General features: G+C 32.2%; 2 protein-coding genes across 2 annotated transcripts in view; one reads left to right on the plus strand and one right to left on the minus strand.

Moving 5' to 3' along the window:
- The window catches only part of LOC143078704 (uncharacterized), a 34225-nt gene extending 24575 nt beyond the window's left edge, over window positions 1–9650 (plus strand). The window contains exons 13-14 of the mRNA XM_076253618.1: window positions 7516–7598; window positions 8035–9650. Of these exons, the coding sequence (XP_076109733.1) occupies window positions 7516–7598; window positions 8035–9510 (1559 nt within the window). The 3' untranslated portion in view covers window positions 9511–9650. The remainder of the gene's footprint in view (window positions 1–7515; window positions 7599–8034) is intronic.
- Window positions 9651–14346: 4696 nt separating this feature from the next.
- LOC143078706 (RNA cytosine-C(5)-methyltransferase NSUN2-like) overlaps window positions 14347–25675 on the minus strand; it is a 41444-nt gene continuing 30115 nt past the window's right edge. The window contains exons 10-21 of the mRNA XM_076253620.1: window positions 25101–25175; window positions 23404–23534; window positions 22392–22465; window positions 21669–21790; window positions 20027–20311; window positions 19181–19273; window positions 18148–18283; window positions 17823–17903; window positions 17324–17462; window positions 16016–16055; window positions 15709–15836; window positions 14347–14802 (exon numbers count right to left, since the gene is read on the minus strand). Of these exons, the coding sequence (XP_076109735.1) occupies window positions 14633–14802; window positions 15709–15836; window positions 16016–16055; window positions 17324–17462; window positions 17823–17903; window positions 18148–18283; window positions 19181–19273; window positions 20027–20311; window positions 21669–21790; window positions 22392–22465; window positions 23404–23534; window positions 25101–25175 (1474 nt within the window). The 3' untranslated portion in view covers window positions 14347–14632. The remainder of the gene's footprint in view (window positions 14803–15708; window positions 15837–16015; window positions 16056–17323; window positions 17463–17822; window positions 17904–18147; window positions 18284–19180; window positions 19274–20026; window positions 20312–21668; window positions 21791–22391; window positions 22466–23403; window positions 23535–25100; window positions 25176–25675) is intronic.

Genomic DNA, 25675 nt, shown 5'->3' on the forward strand with positions numbered 1-25675 from the left:
TCTTCTCCTCTGAAACTAATGGGCCAAATTAATCCAAACTTGGCCACAATCATCTTTGGGGTATCTAGTTTAAAAAATGTGTGGCGTGACCCGGTCAACCAACCAAGATGGCCGCCACGGCTAAAAATAGAACATAGGGGTAAAATGCAGTTTTTGGCTTATAACTCAAAATCAAAACATTTAGAGGAAATCTGACGGAGTAAAAATGTTTATCAGGTCAAGATCTATCTGCCCTGAAATTTTCAGATGAATCGGTCAACCTGTTGTTGGATTGCTGCCCCTGAATTGGTAATTTTGAGGAAATTTTGCCGTTTTTGGTTATTATCTTGAATATTATTATAGATAGAGATAAACTGTAAACAGCAATAATGTTCATCAAAGTAAGATTTACAAATAAGTCAACATGACCGAAATGGTCAGTTGACCCCTTTAGGAGTTATTGCCCTTTATAGTCAATTTTTAACCATTTTTCGTAAATCTTAGTTATCTTTTACAAAAATCTTCTCCTCTGAAACTACTGGGCCAAATTATTTCAAACTTGGCCACAATCATCTTTGAGGTACCTTGTTTGAAAAATGTGTCCGATGACCTGGCCATCCAACCAAGATGGCCACCACGGCTAAAAATAGAACAGGGGTAAAATGTAGTTTTTTGCTTACAACTCTGAAACCAAATCATTTAGAGGAAATCTGACAAGGAGTTAAATTGTTAATCAAGTCAATATATATCTGCCCTGAAATATTCAAATGAATTGGACAACCGGTTGTTGGGTTGCTGCCCTCCAATTGGTAATTTTTAAAGAAATTTTGCTGTTTTTGGTTATTATCTTGAATACTATTATAGATAGCGATAAACTGTAAACAGCGATAATGTTCATCAAAGTAAGATCTACAAATAAGTCCACATGACCTAAATGGTCAATTGACCCCTTAAGGAGTTATTGCCCTTTATAGTCAATTTTTAACAATTTTCATTAATTTGGTAAATTTATGTAAATTTTTACCAAATATTTTTCTCTGTTACTAATGGGCAAAGTTCATTATAGATATAATTGTAAGAAGCAAGAATGTTCAGTAAAGTAAGAACTTCAAACACATCACCATCACCAAAATACAATTTTGTCATGAATCCATTTGTGTCCTTTGTTTAATATGCACATAGACCAAGGTGAGCGACACAGGCTCTTTAGAGCCTCTAGTTTTTTTAATATATCTGCCATTAAATGCTAGTGCTTATATTTATTTATTTATTGTTTTTATGCTTTTAGTCTGTTATATTTTATGATCCCAAGTGATTTGCTGATTCCCCCGTTTCAATGCACATAGAGGCACTTGCCACATGAACTTTGACTCTGGAGGCTCACATATCAAATAGAGTTGCTTTCATTATATTGCATGTTTTTTTAGTTTTATTTGGTAGTATTTGCATGATGCTGCATGTTTTTTATGTGATAGTCGGTTAAAGAGCTCACCAGAGCTCATTTTTTTTTCTCTGTTATTATGTATATATATGCCGACTCTAAATAAAATTTACTTACTTACTAACTGTATTGAGAAACACATTGCTGTAAGAAACAAGAAACTGGAAATTTTCGATGAAATGTGGAATACTTTCACTATATTATTTGACAGTTAAATAAATAAATGTACAAACATATAGAAGCAAACCTTTATGTTTAAATTTGACAGAAATAGGATAGGATGTTTTAAATCAAAATTCATCTAGGCAAAACTTTTTTTTTATTTTTTATATTTTTTTCTCTCAAATTATCAGTTCTCTCCAATATCTGGTCTTAGATAATGCAGAATTCACTATGATTTTGTGTATTTTTAGCTCACCTGGCCCAAAGGGCCAAGTGAGCTTTTCCCATCACTTTGCGTCCGGCGTCCGTCGTCGTCGTCGTCCGTCGTCGTCCGTCGTCGTTAACTTTTACAAAAATCTTCTCCTCTGAAACTGCTGGGCCAAATTAAACCAAACTTGGCCACAATCATCATTGGGGTATCTAGTTTAAAAAATGTGTGGCGTGACCCCGCCTACCAACCAAGATGGCCGCCATGGCTAAAAATAGAACATAGGGGTAAAATGCAGTTTTTGGCTTATAACTCAAAAACCAAAGCATTTAGAGCAAAGTTGACATGGGGTAAAATTGTTTATCAGGTCAAGATCTATCTGCCCTGAAATTTTCAGATGAATCAGACAACCCGTTGTTGGGTTGCTGCCCCTGAATATGTAATTTTAAGGAAATTTTGCTGTTTTTGGTTATTATATTGAATATTATTATAGATAAAGATAAACTGTAAACAGCAATAATGTTCAGCAAAGTAAGATTTACAAATAAGTCAACATCACCGAAATGGTCAATTGACCCCTTTAGGAGTTATTGCCCTTTATAGTCAATTTTTAACCATTTTTCGTAAATCTTAGTCATCTTTTAGAAAAATCTTCTCCTCTGAAACTACTGGGCTAAATTAAACCAAACATGGCCACAATCATCATTGGGGTATCTAGTTTTAAAAATGTGTCCGGTGACCCGGTCAACCAACCAAGATGGCCGCCATGGCTAAAAATAGAACATGGGGGTAAAATGCAGTTTTTGGCTTATAACTCAAAAACCAAAGCATTTAGAGCAAATCTGACATTGGTAAAATTGTTTATCAGGTCAAAACCTATCTGCCCTGAAATTTTCAGATGAATCGGACAACCTGTTGTTGGGTTGCTGTCCCTGAATTGGTAATTTTAAGGAAATTTTACTGTTTTTGGTTATTATCTTGAATATTATTATAGATAGAGATAAACTGTAAACAGCAATAATGTTCAGCAAAGTAAGATTTACAAATAAGTCAATATGACCAAAATGGTCAGTTGACCAATTTAGGAGTTATTGCCCTTTATAGTCAATTTTTAACCATTTTTCGTAAATCTTAGTAATCTTTTACAAAAATCTTTTCCTCTGAAACTACTGGGCCAAATTAATCCAGACTTGGCCACAATCATCATTGGGGTATCTAGTTTAAAAAATGTGTCCGCTGACCCGGCCAACTAACCAAGATGGCCGCCACGCCTAAAAATAGAACATAGGGGTAAAATGCAGTTTTTGGCTTATAACTCAAAAACCAAAGCATTTAGAGCAAATCTGACATGGGTAAAAAAAAATTATCGGGTCAAGATCTATCTGCCCTGAAATTTTCAAATGAATCAGACAACCTGTTGTTGGGTTGCTGCCCCTGAATTGGTAATTTTAAGGAAATTTTGCTGTTTTTGGTTATTATCTTGAATATTATTATAGATAGAGATAAACTGTAAACAGCAATAATGTACAGCAAAGTAAGACCTAAAAAGAAGTCAACATGACCAAAATGGTCAATTGACCCCTAAGGAGTTATTGCCCTTTATATAGTCATTTTTTTTTTTAACAATTTTCACAAAATTTGTAAAATTTTACTAACATTTTCCACTGTAACTACTGGGTCAAGTTCATTATAGATAGAGATAATTGTAAGCAGCAAGAATGTTCAGTAAAGTAAGATCTACAAACACATCACCATTACCAAACCACAATTTTGTCTTGAATCCATCTGTGTCCTTTGTTTAGTATTCACATAGACCAAGGTGAGCGACACAGGCTCTTTAGAGCCTCTAGTTTCTTTCTTTTTCTACTTCAAACATATTTTATATATATATATCTGTATGTTTTGTTATTTAAAGTATAGTAAATTTTAAGCTATTTATATTGTTAAGGAACATTCAAATTGTTATTTCTGTTATGGTATATATTTTTATTTTATTATGTCATTATAATATGTAAATTACTAACAAATACTAATATCTGCATGTATATGTTATTTACTAATGTTAACGAAGCCGGGATAAGGTACCGGTATTCGATGTATTCAACTAACAAATGTACAGATTTCAATAAAATATGAAACCTTTAAAAAAAAATAAAAAAAAAAATATATATATAATTTATATTCATGTATGGGACAAAAGAACTAATCAAATGAAATATAGGGAGAGTCCTTAGGGCCCCCCTATCCCCTCCTGTTTGATAACTTGGAAACAGATGAGATCCCCACCCCTCAACCATATATATTCATGTATTGGACAATATAACAAATCAAATGAAATATAGAGGAAGTCACTGGGGTCACCCCACCCCCTCCTGTGTGAAAACTTGATAATGGTCGAAATCCCCACCCTTAACCATATATATTCATGTATGGAACAATATAAAAAATCAAATGAAATTAAGGGGTAGTCCCTAGGGTCACACACTGATCACTCTCTTGTGTGTGTTTAGAGAACTTGTAAAAGATTGAGATACCAACACCTAAACCATATTCATTCCTGTTTGTCATTTCAAAAAGATTGAATGACATACAAGGTCAATCTCATTGTCGTCACACATGCATATCATATATCAGACCTAACCAATGTGTACTAGACTTTGCCCAATGTCAGGTGACCATGGGAATAAATAATTATGGGAGCTTTGTTTTATAATTACCTGTCATTTTATTCCAAACTTAGACATCATGGACTTGGGGTGAAGGTGGGGGTCATTTACATTTACTATAGTCACCTTTGATCCCGGTAGTTAACATTTGTCTGATTTGTGTCTCATAACTTTTGTACTGTAGAACACAAAATCAGTTTTCTTTCAAGGGAAGCAAGTCCATTCATACTTTTACAAGCTCATACTAAAGTCAACTTGAACTACTAACAGTCAACTAATACCAACGTTAACTATCAACTAAAAGAACTCTGCAATCATTGCGAACTTGTACCACTGCAGACTCATGACCATGAAAAAAATATACTTGATATATGCGTTGCTTTTGAAAACTTTGATAAAATATGAATTATTTGCCTTAATGATTAATTCATTAAATGAATATAAATGTACAATATATGAATGCTTAGACGTTACGCACGGTATTCGGTCTATGTTTCATTTGACCATTTCTTGATGCATAAGTATGACAAAAACAAATCAAATCTACGCATTATTGAATAGTAACTTTTCTTGATTTTTCATTTGAATAGAAATTAAATAAAACCTGATTTTAATAAATTAAATGTTACGTCTCATTATATGATTAAACAATGATTTTGTGTTCATAATTTGCCGTATTTGCCGTGTAAGACGTAACAACAAACGGCAACCCTCCAAATATAAACGAAGAAAAAATACTATCTACTGAATGGATTTCGATAAAATTTGTACAGATGGGATATGATATGATCATATTTATCATGTTAAACGGTCACGATAAATATCCTGTCAGTTCGCAATCTAGCAGCCATTTTCGAAATTCCATATAGCTGTAAGATTTGAAAATTCGAGTACACAAAAATGAAAGCTAACACTTTAATATTATAATATTTTTATATAAATAATAGGAAAGGTTCGCCACCTCTACATAAAAATGTGATTTTATTGAATTTTACAAAAATACTTTTATTTTCAACATAGCTTCTCCCATTTTTTTTTTCAGTATTTTCCGTGTCTCCCGTAAATGTTACCATAGAGCCATTGTTCAAGATTTTTTAGTACGATGATAATTTAGGGTATTTTAGATTTGTGACAGACAAATGAACTATGCAAACAAATGTTATTACTGAAATGTGATTTTTTTAAAGATTTGGTTAAGCCTTTAAGGTTAAGGACACGCCAAATTTTTCATCAATTTCCAATAAGTTGTCCGTGTCTCCCGTAAATGTTACCACGTCCATATTGAACGATTTTTGCACGGAACGTGAATGTAACGTTATAGTATATAATTGTATTTCCCATTTACTGAAAATGTAGCATGTTGTGTCTTTAGCATTTGACACTTTCTGTGTAATGATATTATTTTGGGAGATATTTTTTTTGAATAATTATTTAAATCAACAAGAAAATTTGACTTCCATCAAAATTTTTAAGCCATTTGCTAATCGTTAAAGCGTCGGATAAATAAAAGTATCATGCAAAAGATTAGGTGTTTTTAATGCAAAAGAATTGCATTTTAAACAAAGTGACACAGAAATTTACAACTGTAGGTCACCGTACGGCCTTCAACAATGAGCAAAGCCCATACCGCATATACAGCTCTAAAAGCATGATTCAATCATGATTTTCTTGATATGATCCAGCGATTTTCACGTGTTAATTTACATGTAAATTTATCAAAATATTACTCTAAATTTTCGGATGAATATATATGTAGCACAAGCTTTAAACATGCCGAAGCTTTCATTTTTGGATTCTAGTAACATGGATGCGTCTGCTAGTACGATTGTATATGTTGTATACACTAAAAGTCATTTCCACGCATACGACAAACAGATGCATTTGAAATTACTCATTATATTTCAAGGACTGTAGATGACTTTTTAATTTTAAATAAAATCAACAATTCTAAACTGCCGTTTTCATTTTAAAATCTGAGGATGAAACTAGAATTATAGATAAAGCAAACAGAGGATAAATAGTAGCTGTTGCTGCGATTGACCTGAACAAGGATTATTTTTCATTATAATCTTCTTGAAAGACACTTATTTGATGTTGAAAATACAAATAAAAAGACCCTGAAATTATTTGCGAACTGTAGTTAGAAAACTAGTTGAAGGTGGGTTAATAACATTTATACTCTTGAAGCACAAAAAGCTTTGGTACTGGCTGTTTCCAATCGATATAAATGCCTAGTCCTAGATACTTGTGATGAATCATAGGGGATGTATAAATGCATTTTGCAACAATTGACATGCTTGGGCAGTGACAAATATTTGAAATATACACTTTCATTTTGTTAAGAATATGATGTCAAAAATATATACTAGTAATTAGTCATGTTAATATGTCTTTTTTTTTTAAATAAATAGTTAAACATCAAAATGCAAGCCGTTTTATAAAAAGCTGCAAAGCTTTGACGTTTGGTACAGAAGTAGGATGAAAAAATTGAAAAACGACGTCAACTAACGTTACCATTACTAAACCGAACACCGTGCGTAACGTCTTAATGTTTGTTCTTTTAAATCTTTAAAAAAAAATTGAAGCAACATTGCCACAGTTTTCATAATTATGTTTGTCTTGGTTTTTGGTTAACTGCCTTCAGCGCTTACAGTGCTTTGATTAAAAATGGGGTTCACAACCCAGGATTAGTGGGGGATCCAACTGTATGTCCCCTTTCAAATGCATTGATTGTCTAAAAAAAAGGGCAGGTTCCAAACCCACGGAACCAACCTGGATCCACCACTGTTCTCCTAATTGTGTTACAAATGCATGTGAATGAAATGACCAGGATTATATTAATGAGAATTACACACAGACAATCTGTATTACTTGTCAAGCAATGTTTTGTACGCCAGCAGCAGCATTCATCTGAATTTTTTTTATACCATTAATTCATCTCCACATAAAATTCTCAGTTAAAAGTAAACCTGGTTACTTAATGAAAAGTGGAGGTATGTAGACAAGACTAATCAATGGGCGTCCTTAAATTATTAATTGAAACCTTTATTGTTCGACAGGGAGAAGAGGCCATGATTATTTCCAGAGACCAGCAGATGCCCCACCAACCTACGATGAAGCGTTAATTACAGGAATACCAGTTGTAAGTTTTACCTTATAAAACAGAATTTTTGCATGGGCTATAAATAAAAAAATACAGAGATTTGGTAGGATTGCCAATAAAACAACTATCCACCAAATCTCAAATGAATTGGATAAAAGCAATTATAGACTACTGTGTGCCCTTTTACAATGAGAAAACCCATACGGTATACTTCGCTTTAAAGGCCCTAATATGAAAAATATGAAACACTTCTAGTATCAAATATCCTTCTTGGTAAGATGTCTAGTTGTTTATTCTAATGAATTAAAGGAGATGTTGGTAGTGTTCAATAGACTTAACCCAACAGTAAAATAAAATGGTTAAGAGGATAATGACGGAACTTAAAAAAAGATACAATCATTTGTCTGTATATTTATGAAAGAAAGATGTATAAAATCCGAATAATGTTTTTTTTTTATGTTTTTTTCAAATACAGCCAGATGATGAAGAATATCCTCCAAAACCTCCCCCGTACAGTGAATCTGCAGATTCACCGATGATGGAAGATTCAAGTGATCCCGCACCACCATATTATTCCACCGAGAATGTTAATCAGTCTTTTTTAGACGACAATGGCAGTCCGATCATTGAGAGACAGAGAACGTCTCCGTCAAACAGTGCTATCTCTGAACAAGATGCTGTCTCGACATCAACACAGACAAGACACGCAAATGTCCACAGAAATTACCATAAACATTCTAATGGACAGCCAAAACTTCACATGTTAGACACTGGTCGACTGCCAGATTTACACAGTATACAAGCAACTATTGGAACACAGTCTATGTGTAACATATCTAATATTGGACAGAATAGTAACTTAACAAAGGCAAGATCTGAACAAATTTTGTCACCAAGAGATCTGGGAGTTGTTAATCAGGCTTATCTTGAAGATCAAGATCAACAATCAAGGTTATTCAAAGGTCAAGCTGTTTCTAACCTTGAACTTCCAACTGGAAGACATCATCAAGATAAGAACAGAAAACAAGCCGACAATAATGCCAAAAGATACGAATCTCAAAAGGGAACCAGGAACCTATATCAAGATAGACCACAAAATCACAATGGTGCCAGAGGACAGACTGGACAAATAAGATCTGGTCAGAATAGATCACCAGAGGATCATCAAAGGTCAAGTGACTATCCAAATTTTGCTGCTGGTCAGCAATCAGCTCCAGAGAGGTCACATACCAGAAATCAATATTCACCCAACACCAAACAAAGTTCAAGGGAAAGATTGAAATCAAATGAAAGGGATAATGTCAATGGTGGTTCCGACAATAATCAACCCAGTGCCAGAGATAGACTGAAACCTAAAGATCCAGTCTTAAGCAAGAAATATTATGATGAATTACAAAGAAGAGAACAGAATAAGAATAAACAATCAATGAACTACCAACAAAGAGAGCAACCACATGCTGCAAGGAAAATCTCCCAAGAAAATACTGGTGCAAGAAATAACTCACACAACAAAACTGGTGCAAGAAATAACTCACAAGACAAAACTGGTGCAAGTAATAACTCGTGTGACAAAATTTCTTCAAATGGTCACTTACCAAATAGAAATACTGATAGAATATTAAACAATCAAGAATCTAGAAGGAGGGAAATCAAAAGCAAGAATAAGGACGTAAACTTAACTGGAAGAAATGGAATGAGGCAAGACTTAGATAAAAATAAAGATAGTCATGAAGTTGCTAGATCGAAACATCAACTTGGAGGATCTAATGTTAGTTTACACTTGTGTGCTGGTAACAGAAGTGAGATACATAGATCCTCTGTCAGTTTAAATGAGAACATGTTAGGTAATAATCGTGTAGAGTCTAATGGTGCAAACATGGTCAGTGCTGGACACAATGCACAGAGCTCCTGTATGAGTTTAGATGACATTGGCGAAGATGTTCTTGTATAAGGTGTTTGTTAAGTTTGACTTTGTAGTTCGTCTTTTTTTTTATTTGTCATTTTTTTATCGCCTCGCAGTGGCCTTTGAGAGAATATGCTATCGCTTGTCTTTTATTATTTGTATCAAACTCATCAGAAATATTTTTCTCATGAACTATTGAGTAAACTTTGTGATGAAGATTTACTTGAATATTCCTAAAAAGCCACCTATTAAAAAGTATTTATACAGAAAATTTGGTTGACCAAATTTATACTATTAATTTATCAGCCAAGATTGTCACTAATACTATCTTACTTTCAAAGTACTTAACAGAATATAAGAATACTACACTTTTTTAATAGAAATGTTAAGTTTGCAAGAGTAAGAGGTGCTGGAATTTAAGAGCTTTGAAATTATGTAATAAGGATCATGTTGTCTGTGAAGTTGAATTTTGTGGGGGAAAAACCTAGAATCAGCAAATTTTTTTTGCTGACAATTTTTGTACATTCTTATATCATGTATATATAGAGAAACATTTTATAGTTAAGTGCCATTATAATGCATAATCATTAAACATTTTTAAACAATTTTTTCTCCAAGATATAAACTTAAGTTTGAGACCTTTTTATATGGTTTTTAAACATATTCTAAGGCTTTCAATAATAAATATTAGATCTTTAACTCTAAATATATGATAGTCATAGAAAAGCCAATAGATTGAATCATTGAATTTAAACGTTGAACAATTGTATTTAGATATCTTTTACAATATAGCTATTGTAGAAGTGCTCTATAATGATAAAATCCTATGGCATTTTATTTGAAATAATGTATAGTTTAATATATTGTAAAATCAATTATGGCCTTGTATGTAAACGACTTTTGTTTGTTAGTGCAAGTTTATTACAAATTTTTCATTTACATATTATCATTCTGCCTAATTTAGTTGACTGTGATAGTTTGAAGGTGATGACAGGCCATTACACATATCAAGTTACAGTACATTCATAAATTATTGTGAGGTTTTTATAATGTGATAAATGCGATTGGTTGAGCTTTGCAACAATAAGAATTCACATTCTGCTATTTATGTATATTTTATGTTTTTTGTCCATCATGGCGAATAATCACAATAATATATTTAAGGAATGACTGTAATATTTATTCTGTCTATTCGAAATAACATAAAAAATTTGGTGCACACTGAATAACGTGTGAGCGGGTTATTTAACAGTGTGCACCACATTTTTTATGTTATTTCGAATAGACAGAAAAAATATTACAGTCATTTCTTATAATTTAATTCTAAATTCTGTTTTAAACCGTAGAATACCATGGAAAAATGTTGATGACGTCACGGTCACATGACTAAATTATGTTTATGGGCTCATAACAAAATAACATCAGCCAATCAGAAGATACGTTACATCCAAAATAAAATTATATGCACATAATAATTTCTGAATTTACAGTAGCTAAGCTTTTAGTATATTTGTTGTTGTAAATTAAATGTAAAACTGCCCAAAATTAATTGTTATTGTCAGTCTTTGGTTGAACAACTGGTTTCTCACTCACATATCTATAATATCTGGGTTTTTTTGTCAGCGTAATGATTCTACCAATATCCTGGTACTTTAATTTTAACAATTATTTTTCATTTCCAGAACTTTTGCATAGATCAGAAAAAGGGGGTCCTATGAAAAGTTAGTTTATCTTAAAGGTCTATAAAGTATGACAGAATTTAACAGCTAGTTTATTTTTATAGATTAGGTATAAGGATATTATATAAGACAAAACTACATTGATTGGAATTAAAAGTTCTTGGACATCAATGACGATTTAAGTTTCATATGTAATTTCTGGTACATTTTTGGCTTTGACTGGAATTAAAATATCTCTACCTCTACAGGTTTATACTACTTAATAACATTCCGACTTGTCAAATCATATCAGCTTTAACTAGGCTAGATAACTGTTACACTTGTCATGCATTTGCTTAAAAGGTCTTTTTGATCTGCTTTCATATTTCCATGATAAAATGCTGAATAGTAGAAAGGTTTTGTATTTAAATTTTTAGGTTTTAGTTTAGAATAAAATTGAGAATGAAACTGGGAATGTGTCACTAATGGGTCCTTTGGGGACATACCACCATCTAAATATACCTTAAAAGAATGTAAATATAGTTTAACAAAGAATATAAATTGTATATCTTGATTCTGTGATTTTGAATATATGATTATAGTTGTGCAATGAATATAAATCTATATTATGATTCTGTGATTTTGAATGTATGATTTTAATTTTAAGCATGAATAAACATTTATTTCAATTCTAGATCTCAAAAGATGACCATAAGAGTTATCTACCTTTGATTCATTGGTAGAGACTGTTTCTTTGGTCAATTCCATGGCTAATTTGTTTTATTTATGTAATATATAATTTATAAGATTTAACAGTTACTTCAGTACCTCCCCCAAAAAAATCTTGATATTAGATCAGATTTTCTACTATCGAAAGTTTGTTATTTTTTATTTATTTGTAAAATTGTACTTTTGTTTGTTTTGCTTTTGGGGGGAGGAAAGGAGAGAGAGGGGACATGTAAGAAAGGAAGTAATGTAAATACCAGTTACTGTACAAACTTCTTAAATTATACATAATTATATTATTATATTTATTACTAATTGAAACATATCAGAATTGATAACTTAAGGTATTATCAGAAAGTTTTTATAATGTTATTGTATACTTTTATTTTGTATTTTGTTACCCGCGGCATTCCATATACATATATACAGAATAAAAATTCAGCATATGTTCTTTTTTATTTTTAGCCATTTATTTTGTGTCCCTTTGGAATATAATTTATTTGGAAAATTGCATTGTACACACTCTCACACTTTGTTTTTCTTAAGGATTTTGTCCTTAAGAAAAATAACTGTTGATGGCATATCTTTTGGTACATATATGAAAAGACACTTGTTTTTTGTCATAGAAGGGTTCCTGGTATGTGCCACCGTCAACTCCATAATTTTACACTTTGGTCAAAACAATAGGATGTCAGACCGTACTTTGACCTTTAAGGTTTACTTTTACATATAGTGACTTGAACAGAGAGTTGTCTCGTTGGCACTCATATCACATCTTCTTGTATCTAAATACTCCTCATAAATACTTAATCTGGAAACCATAATCTAACCACTGGTACAGAAAATACATGAAAGACATGACAACATGGTTTTTACCATAAACATCTCAATTCCACTACTCTTTTTAGCCTAGATGAAAGCAGAAATAAGATATAAAGGTATCTGCAAATTGTTAGAAGTCTAATAGTGAGAGGCTGACAAAATTGACATTAGTATCTTAATTTATTTTAATATTATATGCTATTCACAAATTAGACAAATATCTTGGGTTAAATATAGAAGTGGTTGTGTCTGTTAAGTGGATTGATGACTACAAGGAAAGTCTGATTCAGTATACCTTTTTTAATGTTTTTTTATGTCAGTACAGACCATACCATATGTATATAGATATAAGATGTGGTATGAGTGCCAAGGAGACAACTCTCCATCCAAGTCACAATTTGTAAAAAGTAAACAATTATAGGTCAAGGTACTGGCTTTAACACTAGAGTTTTGGCCGACACGGAACAGCAAGCTATAAAGGACCCCAAAAATGACATGTATAACACATTTCAAAAGGGAAAACCAACGATCTAATCTATATAAAAAATGAGAAACAAGAAACACTTATTAACCACATCAACAAATGACAATAGTATAACCTTTTTAAGGTGTCATTTTTAAATAGTTGAAGTTTCAGAGAAGATCTGTGAAAAAAGTTTACTACCAACATGAAAATTAATCAAAAGTCATCCTTTATAGGCATCTATTCCTTCAGAAGTCACCCAATGTTTTTTTTTCTCGCTTGACTGAGTCAAAAAAACGAGACATAGGTCTGCTGTTTCCAGCATCGGCAGCGGCATTAACAATGTATTAGTTTGTGATTAGATCTAGTTTAAGATGAACCACTAGTGGTGAGTCAAAGATATTTGGTATGCAGTTGTACAAGTATTGGCACATCTCATTATCATGGAGGTTATTTGGCCCTGCCTCCTCAGTCATGGTCTATTGACTTTGAAATGTTTGCATAGTTTTCATGTATTAGTTTGTGATTAGGTCTGTTTATGGGGAACCACTAGTGTCAAGCATTGGCATATCTCATCTCCATGGAGATTATTCAGCCCATCCCCCTCAGTCATGGTCTATTGACTTTGAAACTTAAGCTTAGTTTTCACATATTAGTTTGTGATTAGGTCTGTTTATGGGGAACCACTAGTTATTAGTTAATGATAATCGGTATGTAGTTGTATAAGCATTGGCATAACTCATTTCCATGGAGATTATTTGGCCCTGCCTCCTCAGTCATGGGCTATTGACTTTAAATTGTTTGCTTAGTTTTCACGTATTAGTTTGTGATTAGGTCGGTTTATGGGGAACCACTAGTGGTAAGGTAATGATATTTGGTATGCAGTTGTATAAGTATTGGCACATCTCATTACCATGGAAATTATATGACCCCTGTCCGCTCAGTTATAGTTTATTCACTTAGAAATTTTGCTTAGTTTGCATGTATAAGTTTGTGTTTAGGTTTGTTTAAAGTGAACTACTTATGATAAGTCAATGGTATTTGGTATGCAGTTGTATAAGAATTGGCACATCTCATTTCCATAGAGATTGTTAAGCCATGTACCTTCATTCATGGTTCATTGACTTTGAAAATGTGCAAAACTTACATGTTAAAGTGTTGCTTTTTCAATTTCAACATTTGCATTATCGAAATTACAAATAAGTGAGACATATATCTGTGATAACAGTTTATGTATATCTTTTATTATATCTGAATAATTTTTATCAGACCTTTAAATTACATCCCATAAAACTCCATTAATTAAAGACTAGTACAATTTGCTCTTAAAGATGACACTTCAGTAACAGCTAGCAAAAATTATATCATAGCTAGCTCATATATTGCTGTGGGAAAGATAACAATTTTTAAATGTTAAATATTGTTTTAAAAAACTGAAACATGACTTTCTTGTTTTTCACAGTTTTATTTTCCCTTTTATAAGTTAATATTCTGTAACAAATCAAGTTCCTTCATTGGTATCCATTTTTTCAGCACCAGAAGATTTTTCACTGTCTGCATTTTTTACAGTTTCTGTTTTGTTTGTATTTTCCTCCGTTTCTACTGCACTGTCCTGACTGGTATCACCTGTTTCCGAGTTCGTTGCATTCTCTTTCGTTGCCAACACTTTCACTGCAAATTTGAATAAAGACCAAAAATTATATAGTTACCAGACTAAAACAACAATCTCCATAAATCTTATTTCATTACTTGACATACAAATTCAGGTATCACAGATAAAACTTCCTTATTGTATGTTAATTTGCGTATTTCGATTGAGTTAAGCCTTCCAATTGATATTTTATGGTTTGTCTTTCTATGTTGAGATGTTATACTATTGTTTCAGAAAAGGGAGAAGGTTTGGTACCATTAAAACGTTTAATCCCTCTGCAAATGTTTGCACCTGTCCTAAGTCAGGAATCTGATGTACCGTAGTTGTCGTCTGTTTATGTAGTTCATACATGTTTCTTGTTTCTCGTTTTTATATAGATTAGACCGTTGGTTTTCCCGTCTGAATGGTTTTACATTAAATTTTTGGAGCCCTTTATAGCTTGCCGTTTGGTCAGAGCCAATGCTCCATGTTGAAGGCCATACCTTGACCTATAATGATTTACTTTTATAAATTGTTACTTGGATGGAGAGTTGTCTCATTGGCACTCATACCACATCTTCCTATATCTAAATAAGTGACCATCCATTGCAATGAAAAACACAACACTAAAGACATTAACTTCATACACATCACTAGGAATAAGTTATGATCAGTTGGTATGTATCATGTGGTAAGTTTTCCTTTACAATGAATGTGTCGTGTTGTTTGCTCCTTGACCAAATCTTTTTAAATACTTGATGAAATCATTCGAATGGCATATACATACTTTCAATATGATCCTATGTCTTCTTATTTGCAATGTTTAATATAATACTACATGTATCAACTTTGTTACAAAGGGATAATAAGAAGATGTTAATTGCGGTATAAAACTGAAAAAAAAACATTCTAACAACTTTTTCATTTATGGTATTATTATAACTTACAGATTTCTTCTAGCTCCACCCCAAACAGTCTAAGATAATGAGCTCTGAGATTTTTTGACAGAAATGTTCTAAGAGATGACTTCCCTCTCCATCCACACACAGTTATATTACACGATGGCTTGGTCTCTCTGTAAACAATGTATAAATATAAATTTATTTCAACAATGTTCAAATTAAAGATGTTCTCAAGCCTATCCTAAATAATTTTTTTCATTATATCTAAATGAAAAATAAAATTGCTCCACTAGTAATAAACATGTAATTTCTCAGATATATTTTAAATGGCATAATCATTTATTAATCTTACCCTGCCTCTGGCTTGTAGGACATCAAGATACAACCAATAGCTGAAAGTAAAGAAGGGAATTATGATTTATATCAAGTTTCTCAATTATTGTCTTAGAAGTGTTAGTATTTACTAGAACACACCCGTGATATCACGGGTCCGTGACTGAATTAAAGTATATAACTATGTGCAAGCCTTATTTTAGTATTAGTATTGTCATCTGATAAAGTCATGCCGATTATAAGATACACAGTTTTTCTCTGCTTTCAAGTCTTTCTGTTTGAACCCGTCGAACTGAAACAATAATATTAATTATTTGGAAAACAAAATGTCCTGGAATGGAGTATTTTTTAATCAACAGCATTGTCCTATATAAGTTATAAATAAAGTTGAATTCTTTGCTTCGCTGTTTTACGTCATGCCCACTAACAAATTGAAAACTGAACCTATACGCCTTATTTTTAGTCCAGATTTTTAGTATTCGTATTGTTATCTTAGAAAGTCTTACTGATTAAAATACTACAATAGGTAACAATTTGACAATTTAGTAGTGTCAACCCTGTGGTTATGACCCGTGTATATAGCATATTAATCCTGAATACAACGGTTGGTGGTGCGCCTGTCAGATGCGGAACGTACAGATAAGGTAATAGGTAACAGGTGAATATACTATTGGTATCGGAAGCGGACTCGACCCGGAACTTCTTAATTATTGGCAATATTAATTACGTGGAAAACAAAAGGGCCTGGAGTGGTGTAATTTTTAATCTACACCTTTGTACTATATTAGTTATATATAAAGTTGAATTCTGTGATTCGTCGTTTTTACGTGATGACGGCTGACAAATTGGACCTCGTAATTTTAGTATTATAGATAAGACTTGCAGGGCTAATGCTTTAAAAAGTTATTGTTTATAACTTTTCATAAAGATTTGTACAATTGCATGAGGCAAAAAACAAAAGAGCATTCTTGAATAGTACCCAGAGCAATTTAAAACTTTATCTTGTTATGAGTTATTTCCCTTTGACAAACTGGTTGTCATAAAATAAATTATCTTTATTTGATTATCTGCCACACAGGATCTTTTGATGTCATACAATTACCAGACACTGTGACATCAGGCATTTCTCATGCCACATTATAGTTCCTTGGACTGATATGACAAGAATATTTGAGGAATATTTTTGTGCTGTTTGATGTCATTTGGCAACCGTGCAAGACTCGTGGGTAGTAGAGGTCATAAAATACCCTCATCATCATTATCATAAGCCAATCAAATTTGTATCAAGACAGCAGCAACATTACACCATCAGAAGAGTAACACTTACAAAACAGTTTTAGATCTTCTCTTGCTTTAGTTGACATTTTATCAAAGAAAGGATTATCATAGGTCATAAATGTGATCATATCTTCTCTAGACAGCTGTACACATCTGGTAATACATTCTGATCCTAAAACTGTTAGTCCCTGTAATGAAAAAACATAAACACAATGAAATTGCATACACTTGTCAATCTTCTACTGAAAGAAACAATCACAGTTTTCATTCAAGATAATGCCAAAGTGAATGTGCTAATCAGAAAAGTTCATTTTTTATTTCAATGGGTGAAGGTTATTTCTGAAGTTGCATTTGATTAATTTCTTAAAAATGAACAACTGTTGAAAGATGTCAACCCAATTACAAGAAAGGTTTTTTGTTTGACTGTGACATACATTTTAATGTACCCTTGTGTAAATATTATTTATTAATGAATGTTGCCCCTACTATGATTTATGCAAGAAGCCCCATTCTTTTCTATTTCAACAAAAATCAGTTTTTATAATTACCTCTTGTGATATTCTATATTCACAATCAGGAACCAATGGGGATGGACTTCTGCCAAATATCCTCAGACCTAGATTGATAAACTGAAAACAAAAATCAGACATACAGACCTTTAAAATATATATGAATCTCAAAGATGTCATTTTAAAATAACATAATCAAATGGTTAAAGCCTTAAAACATAAAAAAGCAAAAAATGGTAATCCACAGTTTTTTTATTAACTTTAAGTAAATTAATTACAGATCAGTTCTTACATATAAAACAGGCAAAGATATCAGGTTCTTAATTTTACAGAAAAAGACTTAAAATATGATATTGATACATACCCTTATTCTGTCAGAATTCCTGCGTATAATATTACGTAATTGGTTGGACACAAAATATATTGTCCGTTTATGTCCTGTTTCTGCTCTATACATAACCTGTTCTATTGGGAAATCAGGACGTATACCATAAAACTTCCTGTAAAATACAAAAATATTAAGTGAATGGAAGTTGCCGAGTGAATGAGTTTTTCTAATACCATGGCAGATTAAGAAGATAATCTTTAAATAACAGGACATCTACCAAGGAAAGAAATACTTGTACGATCAGTATTAAGTTCAATGTGAGAACCATAAACATCAATTTTTTATTGTTTTCCATAGATGCCAACCCTCTTTTTGACACTATCAGTAAGAATCTATCAAATTTTCCGTAATTGTGAAAAGTTTTCAGTAATCATTCAAAAATCGTGCATTTACCAAAAAAAAAAAATGATGAGTGGTTGCAAAGTGATGTGCACGAATACTTTTCTTTAATAACGAAACATGTTATCTGTAGTATGTATTCCATTCATTAATTCTTCGGACGTTCTCAACATTTTCGTTTTGTCAAGGAGTAGAGAAAAGGGAAAGGTACTACATAAAATGCAAGTGTGCTTCTTCAGAAGTCAGTTAGTTATCAAACAATAGGTCGATAACTCCTGAGAAACTGGATGCATTACACTGGCGTTTTCTAAATACCGGACTAGGTTGGAAAAGTAATGATAAAAATCTGCGTTTTACAAAATTGAACTGCGAAGACTGTGAATCCATAACTATTCGACTTTGACGGTAATATCATAATTATTATTGCAAAATCAGAAAAATTACAGAAAAATCGTAATGGTTGGCATCTATGGTTTTCTATAAAGGATATTCCAGTTTGTATAGCTAGAGTTTGATAATTAGGAGGAGTTAAAATTACAACCAAATTAACATATACACAAATATCTTCATAGTAGAGTCACATAATTGTCTATTTGTTTGAAGTCATTGTTATATTTTCGATATTGCCATTTTTTATCCTCCAGAATTTGCATACTTTACTATTACTTACTGAATAGGATCCCAAAACGGATCATTGGCTTCTAAAAACAAGAATGGATCTTCTTTGTAACCATGCATCTTTTTGTGTTTCGTAGGTGTCGGGCTGAAACCAATTAATTGGAAAAATGAAGAAAAAAATTGTAAGGCTTCTGTAGAACCCAGTGTCTCGCCTACTTTTGCTGTTAATCGCAGGCTCAACAAAAATGACTAAAAATTCAATAAAAATTTTCCTCTTGATACTATCTTTTGATTGTAAGAAGCTTCTGTCCAAGTTTGGTAAAAATCCAGGATAGTTTATGAATCTAATTAATGTTTTAAAAACTTTAACTGCAGACTGTTTGTAATGTTAACTAAAAGAAAAACTAAACTTGTCCAAGTAAAATACAGATATACAGGTACAAAATTTTAACAAAATTTCCTTCTAGATACTAGCTTTTGATCATAAACAAGCTTATGTCCAAGTTTGGTACAAATCCAAAATAGTGTATAAGAAATTTTTTTAAACTTTAACCACAGAGTGAATATTTGTGGATGCTGCTGTCGCAGACGACAACGATGAAATGTAGTATCGCTATGTCTCGATTTTTGACTCAAGTTGAAGGCTCAACAAGAATGTCTTTGAATTTAAAAAACAGAGTTATCTCCCTTCAAACAAAATTTAGGTTTACAATATTATTTTTTTTTCTTTAATGGAAAATCATTTTAAATTACATTGAAATCTGTTGTTAGCATAATTATCACATATGATGCTTAATAAGCGTGTCAATTTCATAACACACTTCATTTTAATTTTAATACATAATATGTGGAGAATGTTTGAAAAATATAAAAGTTCAAAGACTACTTGTTATCTTACTCTGTTAGTGCATCCCCTGGTCGTTTACCACTGCTTTTCACATCTGTAGTTTCTTTTTTTTTTGTATCATCTTTATCAGCTGGTTCCTTTACCACAGTTTCTACTGGTACTGATGCTTCTTTACTCTGGTCCCCAGCTTCCTTTTTTTGTTCAAGGTCAACATTTTCATCCTTTTTGACCTCTTGGACTGGTGGTACTGGCCTCATCCATGGTAATGTTGCAGTTTTTTGTATGGCCACTATAAAAAATCCACCAGTATTTTGATGATGTGGTAAAACTCTGATACTATAAATAAACATGTCTTATTATTTTGTGTTGTTGGTTTCCTGTCTTAGTAACATTTTTATTATAAGTATAATTAAGAGAGAAAAGATGAAGACAGATGAGTCTGAAGACACAGATAGTCCCCATCTTAATACACCTCATCACTATTTGGAATTCTGTCCCGATTGACCCGAGAATCTGTCCAGCTTAAACTTTTGATGTCATACAACAATCACTTTTCCATTGTAGCGTCAGATATTTTCTATTATGAAGTCAAAATTTAAATGGGAATTTTTGTGATGTCAAAAATGTCGGAAAAATAGCAATAAGGTGTATAAAACTATCTAAAAAGTATAATACTATGTGCCTCAAACATATATGTGACACATCAAGACATGGGAGTGGTTATAAAACAGTCAAAAAACATGAGCAATTACATTAAGCTTTTTTGAAAAATAATTCAAATTATAATCCTCATAAAATTTGGAGTTTTTTAACAATTGAATTAATAAAATTTCTAAATACACAAATGAGAAATAACAAGTGAAACTGCGAGCTACTGCTCACTGATGATACCCCCGCCGCAAGTGGATAATATTAATAGTCTTCGGTAAACAGGAAGTTGTCGAGTGATGAATCTGAAAACGCATCACACGGTATAGCTGACTTATATAAATCCTGAAACCAAATTTCAGAAATCCTTGTATTGTAGTTCCTGAGAAAAATGTGACGAAAATTTCCAACTTGGCTATCATGTGTAAAATCATACAAGTGTTCGGTAAACAGGAAGTTGTCAAGTGATGAATCTGAAAACGCATCACACGGTATAGCTGACTTAGATAAACCCTGAAACCAAATTTCAGAAATCCTTGTATTGTAGTTCCTGAGAAAAATGTGACGAAAATTTTCAACTTGGCTATCATGTGTAAAATCATACAAGTGTTCGGTAAACAGGAAGTTGTCAAGTGATGAATCTGAAAACGCATCACACGGTATGGCTGACATATATAAATGTTGATACCAAATTACAGAAAGGGTGGATGTGTAGTTCCTGAGAAAAATGTGACGAAAGTTTCATGGGACGGACTGACTGACGGACGGACGGATGGACGGATGGACGGACGGACGGACAGACAGAGGTAAAACAGTATACCCCCCCTTTTTTAAAGCGGGGGTATAAAAACTTTTAAAATTAAAAATGACTGGTCTCTACCATAAGTCTGCCACTTCTTTCTAAAATTCAAAAAAATCAATCCTGAACTATATTTTTCACCAAGGCAAATACGTTTCTATAGGACTAGTACACCAGAACAGAACAATCTATTGAATGATCTATAACTGATAATGTAGTTTTTAAGTCTGTGAGATTATAACATACCATCTTTCTAAGTTGAAATCTTTAGCATTGTCTGGAGGAAACATGGAACCTTCAAAATGAGAATATCCTTTATTTCTAGTTTCTTCTAAATTACTCATATGTTCCATCTTCTTATTAAATACCTGTAAAAAACATATAAATATAAGATGTGGTATGAGTGCCAATGAGACAACTCTCCATCCAAGTCGCAATTTGTAGAAGAAAAACCATTATAGGTCAAATTACGACGTTCAACAGAGCCTTGGCTCACACTGAACAGCAAGCTGTAAAGGGCCCAAAAATGATAGGTATGTAAATTACTTTCAGTCAAAAGTAAAAAAAAATAACCTTTACTACATCACTTTAATGTCAGTTTTCTGTATATTCAAGAATTTACTCAAGTCATCTTAGAAATTATAATTTTAAACTATTTTACAATTTGTACATTCATCAGCGATTTTTGCTTGGGATACCAATTTTCATTTTATAAGAGGGTACTGAAAACCAATGAATTTATATGTTCATCAAAACAAATTGTCTATGGGCACTATACAAACTTTTGCAAAACAAATGAATCAATATATCTATGAAAAAACAATGTTTCCTCCCCCCCCCCCCCCCTTCCCTCCCCCACGTAAATAAATGAATCCACAGTACATGACAGCAAAGAAATTATGAAAGATAAAATGAATTGTTCTATACACATACCTTCCATGATGATAAACCATTGTTTTATACACATACCTTCCATGATGATAAACCATGGTTGTACTTTAGATTTGGAAGTTGACTGCTAACATCTATCAGCTCTATACAACCTATAATTACAAAATAATCACTATAAATTTCATATTTTTCACCAAATTAAAAAGCAAACTTTAATGCCAGCAAACCAGAAATCAATGGTTTTGTTTTATAATACAATAAATTCAAGCATGGGAGAGGGTGGATTCTCATATTCTTTTAAAAACTAAGTGCTATAAGGAAGCTTATGCAACAACCGATTATGCGAGGGCTGCACAGCCAGTCAATGTCGTTAACACTTCCATCATATAATGCAACAATGATGGTTTATCATAAGTGCATCCTATATTAACATATTGAATCCAAAATCACTAAAGCTTGATATAACAAGAATGTGTCCCCAGTACATGGATGACCCACTCGCACTATCATTTTCTATGTTCAGTGGACCGTGAAATTGGGGTAATAACCCTAATCTGGCATTACAATTAGAAAGATCATATCATAGAGAACATGTGAACTAAGTTTAAAGTTAATTGGACTTCAACTTCATCAAAAACTACCTTGACCAAAAACTTTAACCTGAAGTGGGACAGATGGACGAACGAACGGATGGACAAATGGACAGATACACAGACCAGAAAACATAATGCCCCTCTACTATCGTAGGTGGGGCATAAAAATATATGGGTGACAAAAAATAAAATAGCCTAGTAAATGTCATGTTTATTTTTTTACTGATAATCTGGACAAGCTTTTCCATCAATTTGATCAAAAATTTATTTCAGTTAAGTAATTGCAATCATGAACAAAGGAGACAATTCAATTTCTGCATCTCTCCATCATACTAGCCATGACAACTTCATCTTCTGTATGGTTCAATGAATTTATAAGTAAGAAGGCACTTTAAAATGACATTCTAGCCATGACAACATCATCTTCAATGGTTCAATGAATTTATAAGTAGGAAGGCACTTAAAAATGAGAGGCATGAATATAAGTGAAAAAGTACCTTTACACTTCTCCATCATACTGGCTATTATTGCTTCATTTTCTACAGGGTTCAGTGAACATGTAGAATAAACCAGTCTACCTCCTACAGCTAACAACTCTAAACCTCGCTTCAATATCTTCATCTGTACCCTTCAATGTAAAAAGACTAATAAAGACTTTTATAGGGAGTCTTTTTTATGTTGTGATATTACACTCGTATTTCAGATAAGGATGAAGAAAGGTACCTATTAAAACATTTAATCCCGCTGCATTTGTTTGCACCTGTCCTAAGTCAGGAATCTGATGTTCAGTAGTTGTCGTTTGTTGATGTGATTCATAAAAAATTCTTGTTTTTTATATAGATTAGACTGTTGGTTTCCCTGTTTGAATGGTTTACACATGTCATTTATGGGGTCCTTAATCGCTTGCTTTTCAATGTGAGCTAAGGCTCTGTGTTGAATACCATACTTTGACCTATAATGGTTTACTTTCACAAATTGTGTCTTTGATGGAGAGTTGCCTTATTGGCCCTCATACTATATTTTCTTGTATCTATTTCAATAGCACATTTCATGTGACTGTCATTTGACTATCATTCAAAATGAGGACTGTCTTAAGGCTTTATCATGTTTATTGTAAGTATTTCAAAGTTGTTAACAATTTTCAAATGGACATTAAAACCTAATGATTTTACTTTAGTGACTGTGACAAATCTGTCTCACATAGCAAATTCTTTCAAGATATAAATCTACTACTTAGAACTAAAAGATTTCCTACATATCTTCTCACTTTAGAATGTTTTAATCTATCTTTTGCAGACCAATTTATACTTTTTTTCTTTTCTTCTTCTTTTTTTTTTTTTTTTTATAAAGATTTCTTATGATCTACATAGTTCATTCATTTCATTCTGTTGATGTTAAGTGTCAGACTGAAAATTTCAAGCATGCTTTTAAAGATTTTAGTCCAAGTTTAGTGGTCCAGTATTAACTTGTAAGGTTCTGATTAAATGCTTATCTGTCCATTCGATGCTTATAAGGTTTAAGTTATTTTCTCTTAAAGTCATATGAAACCAGTGAGTGATGAAAAATAATGTTTATCCAATTCTTGAACCAATGCATGTATATATCATAAACTAAGAACTCTGTGCACGATTTGGTCATTTTTTACGCAAATATATCGAATAATTGTCAATTTTTTATTCTCTCTGTCTGTTATGATTTAACAAATTTGGCTGCTCATAAAATGTCGTGTTTTAAAGCTGAAGTTTACCGATTGTCACCTTATAGTAAATAAATAACAAAAAGCATGGGTATTGAGCACGTTTTTAACATGTACAATCAGATAATTGTTTATTTTAATGACAGATCCATGCGTATTGCGATTGCCGGATTTTTACGAGGAGGGTTACACTCAGGTCACTATGCATATGGAAAGTATGTTGACGAATTGCTTCCTGGAAGCAAGCAATTAAAAACAAATAAACTTCTTCTAAATGAGGACAAATTAAAAAAAAATTCTCAGAAAAAAGTATATGTACATAAGTTGTATAATAAAAACTATCCATTTAGTTATAAAAAAACATATGCATGATTTTTTTTTTAATTTGAGGTTTCTTATGACTTTAATTATATACTTGATGAAGTTTTACTTTTTAATTCTAGATTTGGTTATTTACTTTTGAAGTTTTGGTCCACTGATCTGAAGTCCATAACTTACTTATGAAGGTTTGGTCCAATATTTGCATTCCATCTGCTCCAAATATCCACATTTTTCCTGAGGGTTCCATCACCACTGTAATAAATATAGAAAAGTGTATCAAAGAAAGATATGAGTACTTCTACATTGTTGCTTCAGATTATTGTTTCGTATATAACAATATATATAAAAGAGCACTATACTTATTAAGATGACACCTAGCAATGCTAAGACCAAGTGTTTCTTCTGTAAGTTTTTTTAGTTTTCCATCTGAATAAAGATGATTAATTACTGGTGTTTGTCTGTTCATTAGTCTTCAGAATGGCTTTTTTTAACTGAAGTTAAATTTGTGTAGAAACTATTCTGTTGACAAAAAACAGTGAAATTCTTGTAATAAATTACTTCATGAGCAATTTCTTCACACATTTTTTTTCAGTAGAAATATAAGGGGAATTGGTTCTTCTGATAAATGATAAAAGTTTGAAAATCACAATAATAAAGTTAGCTAAAAGAGGCTGGACAGTGAAGAAAAGTACCTAATAAATAGTTACACTTAAAGATTAGTTTACAGTTAGTATCCAGGGCTACATTGTGAT

This window comes from Mytilus galloprovincialis, chromosome 6 (assembly GCF_965363235.1).
Source record: "Mytilus galloprovincialis chromosome 6, xbMytGall1.hap1.1, whole genome shotgun sequence".
NCBI classification, from domain to species: Eukaryota; Metazoa; Mollusca; class Bivalvia; order Mytilida; family Mytilidae; genus Mytilus; species Mytilus galloprovincialis.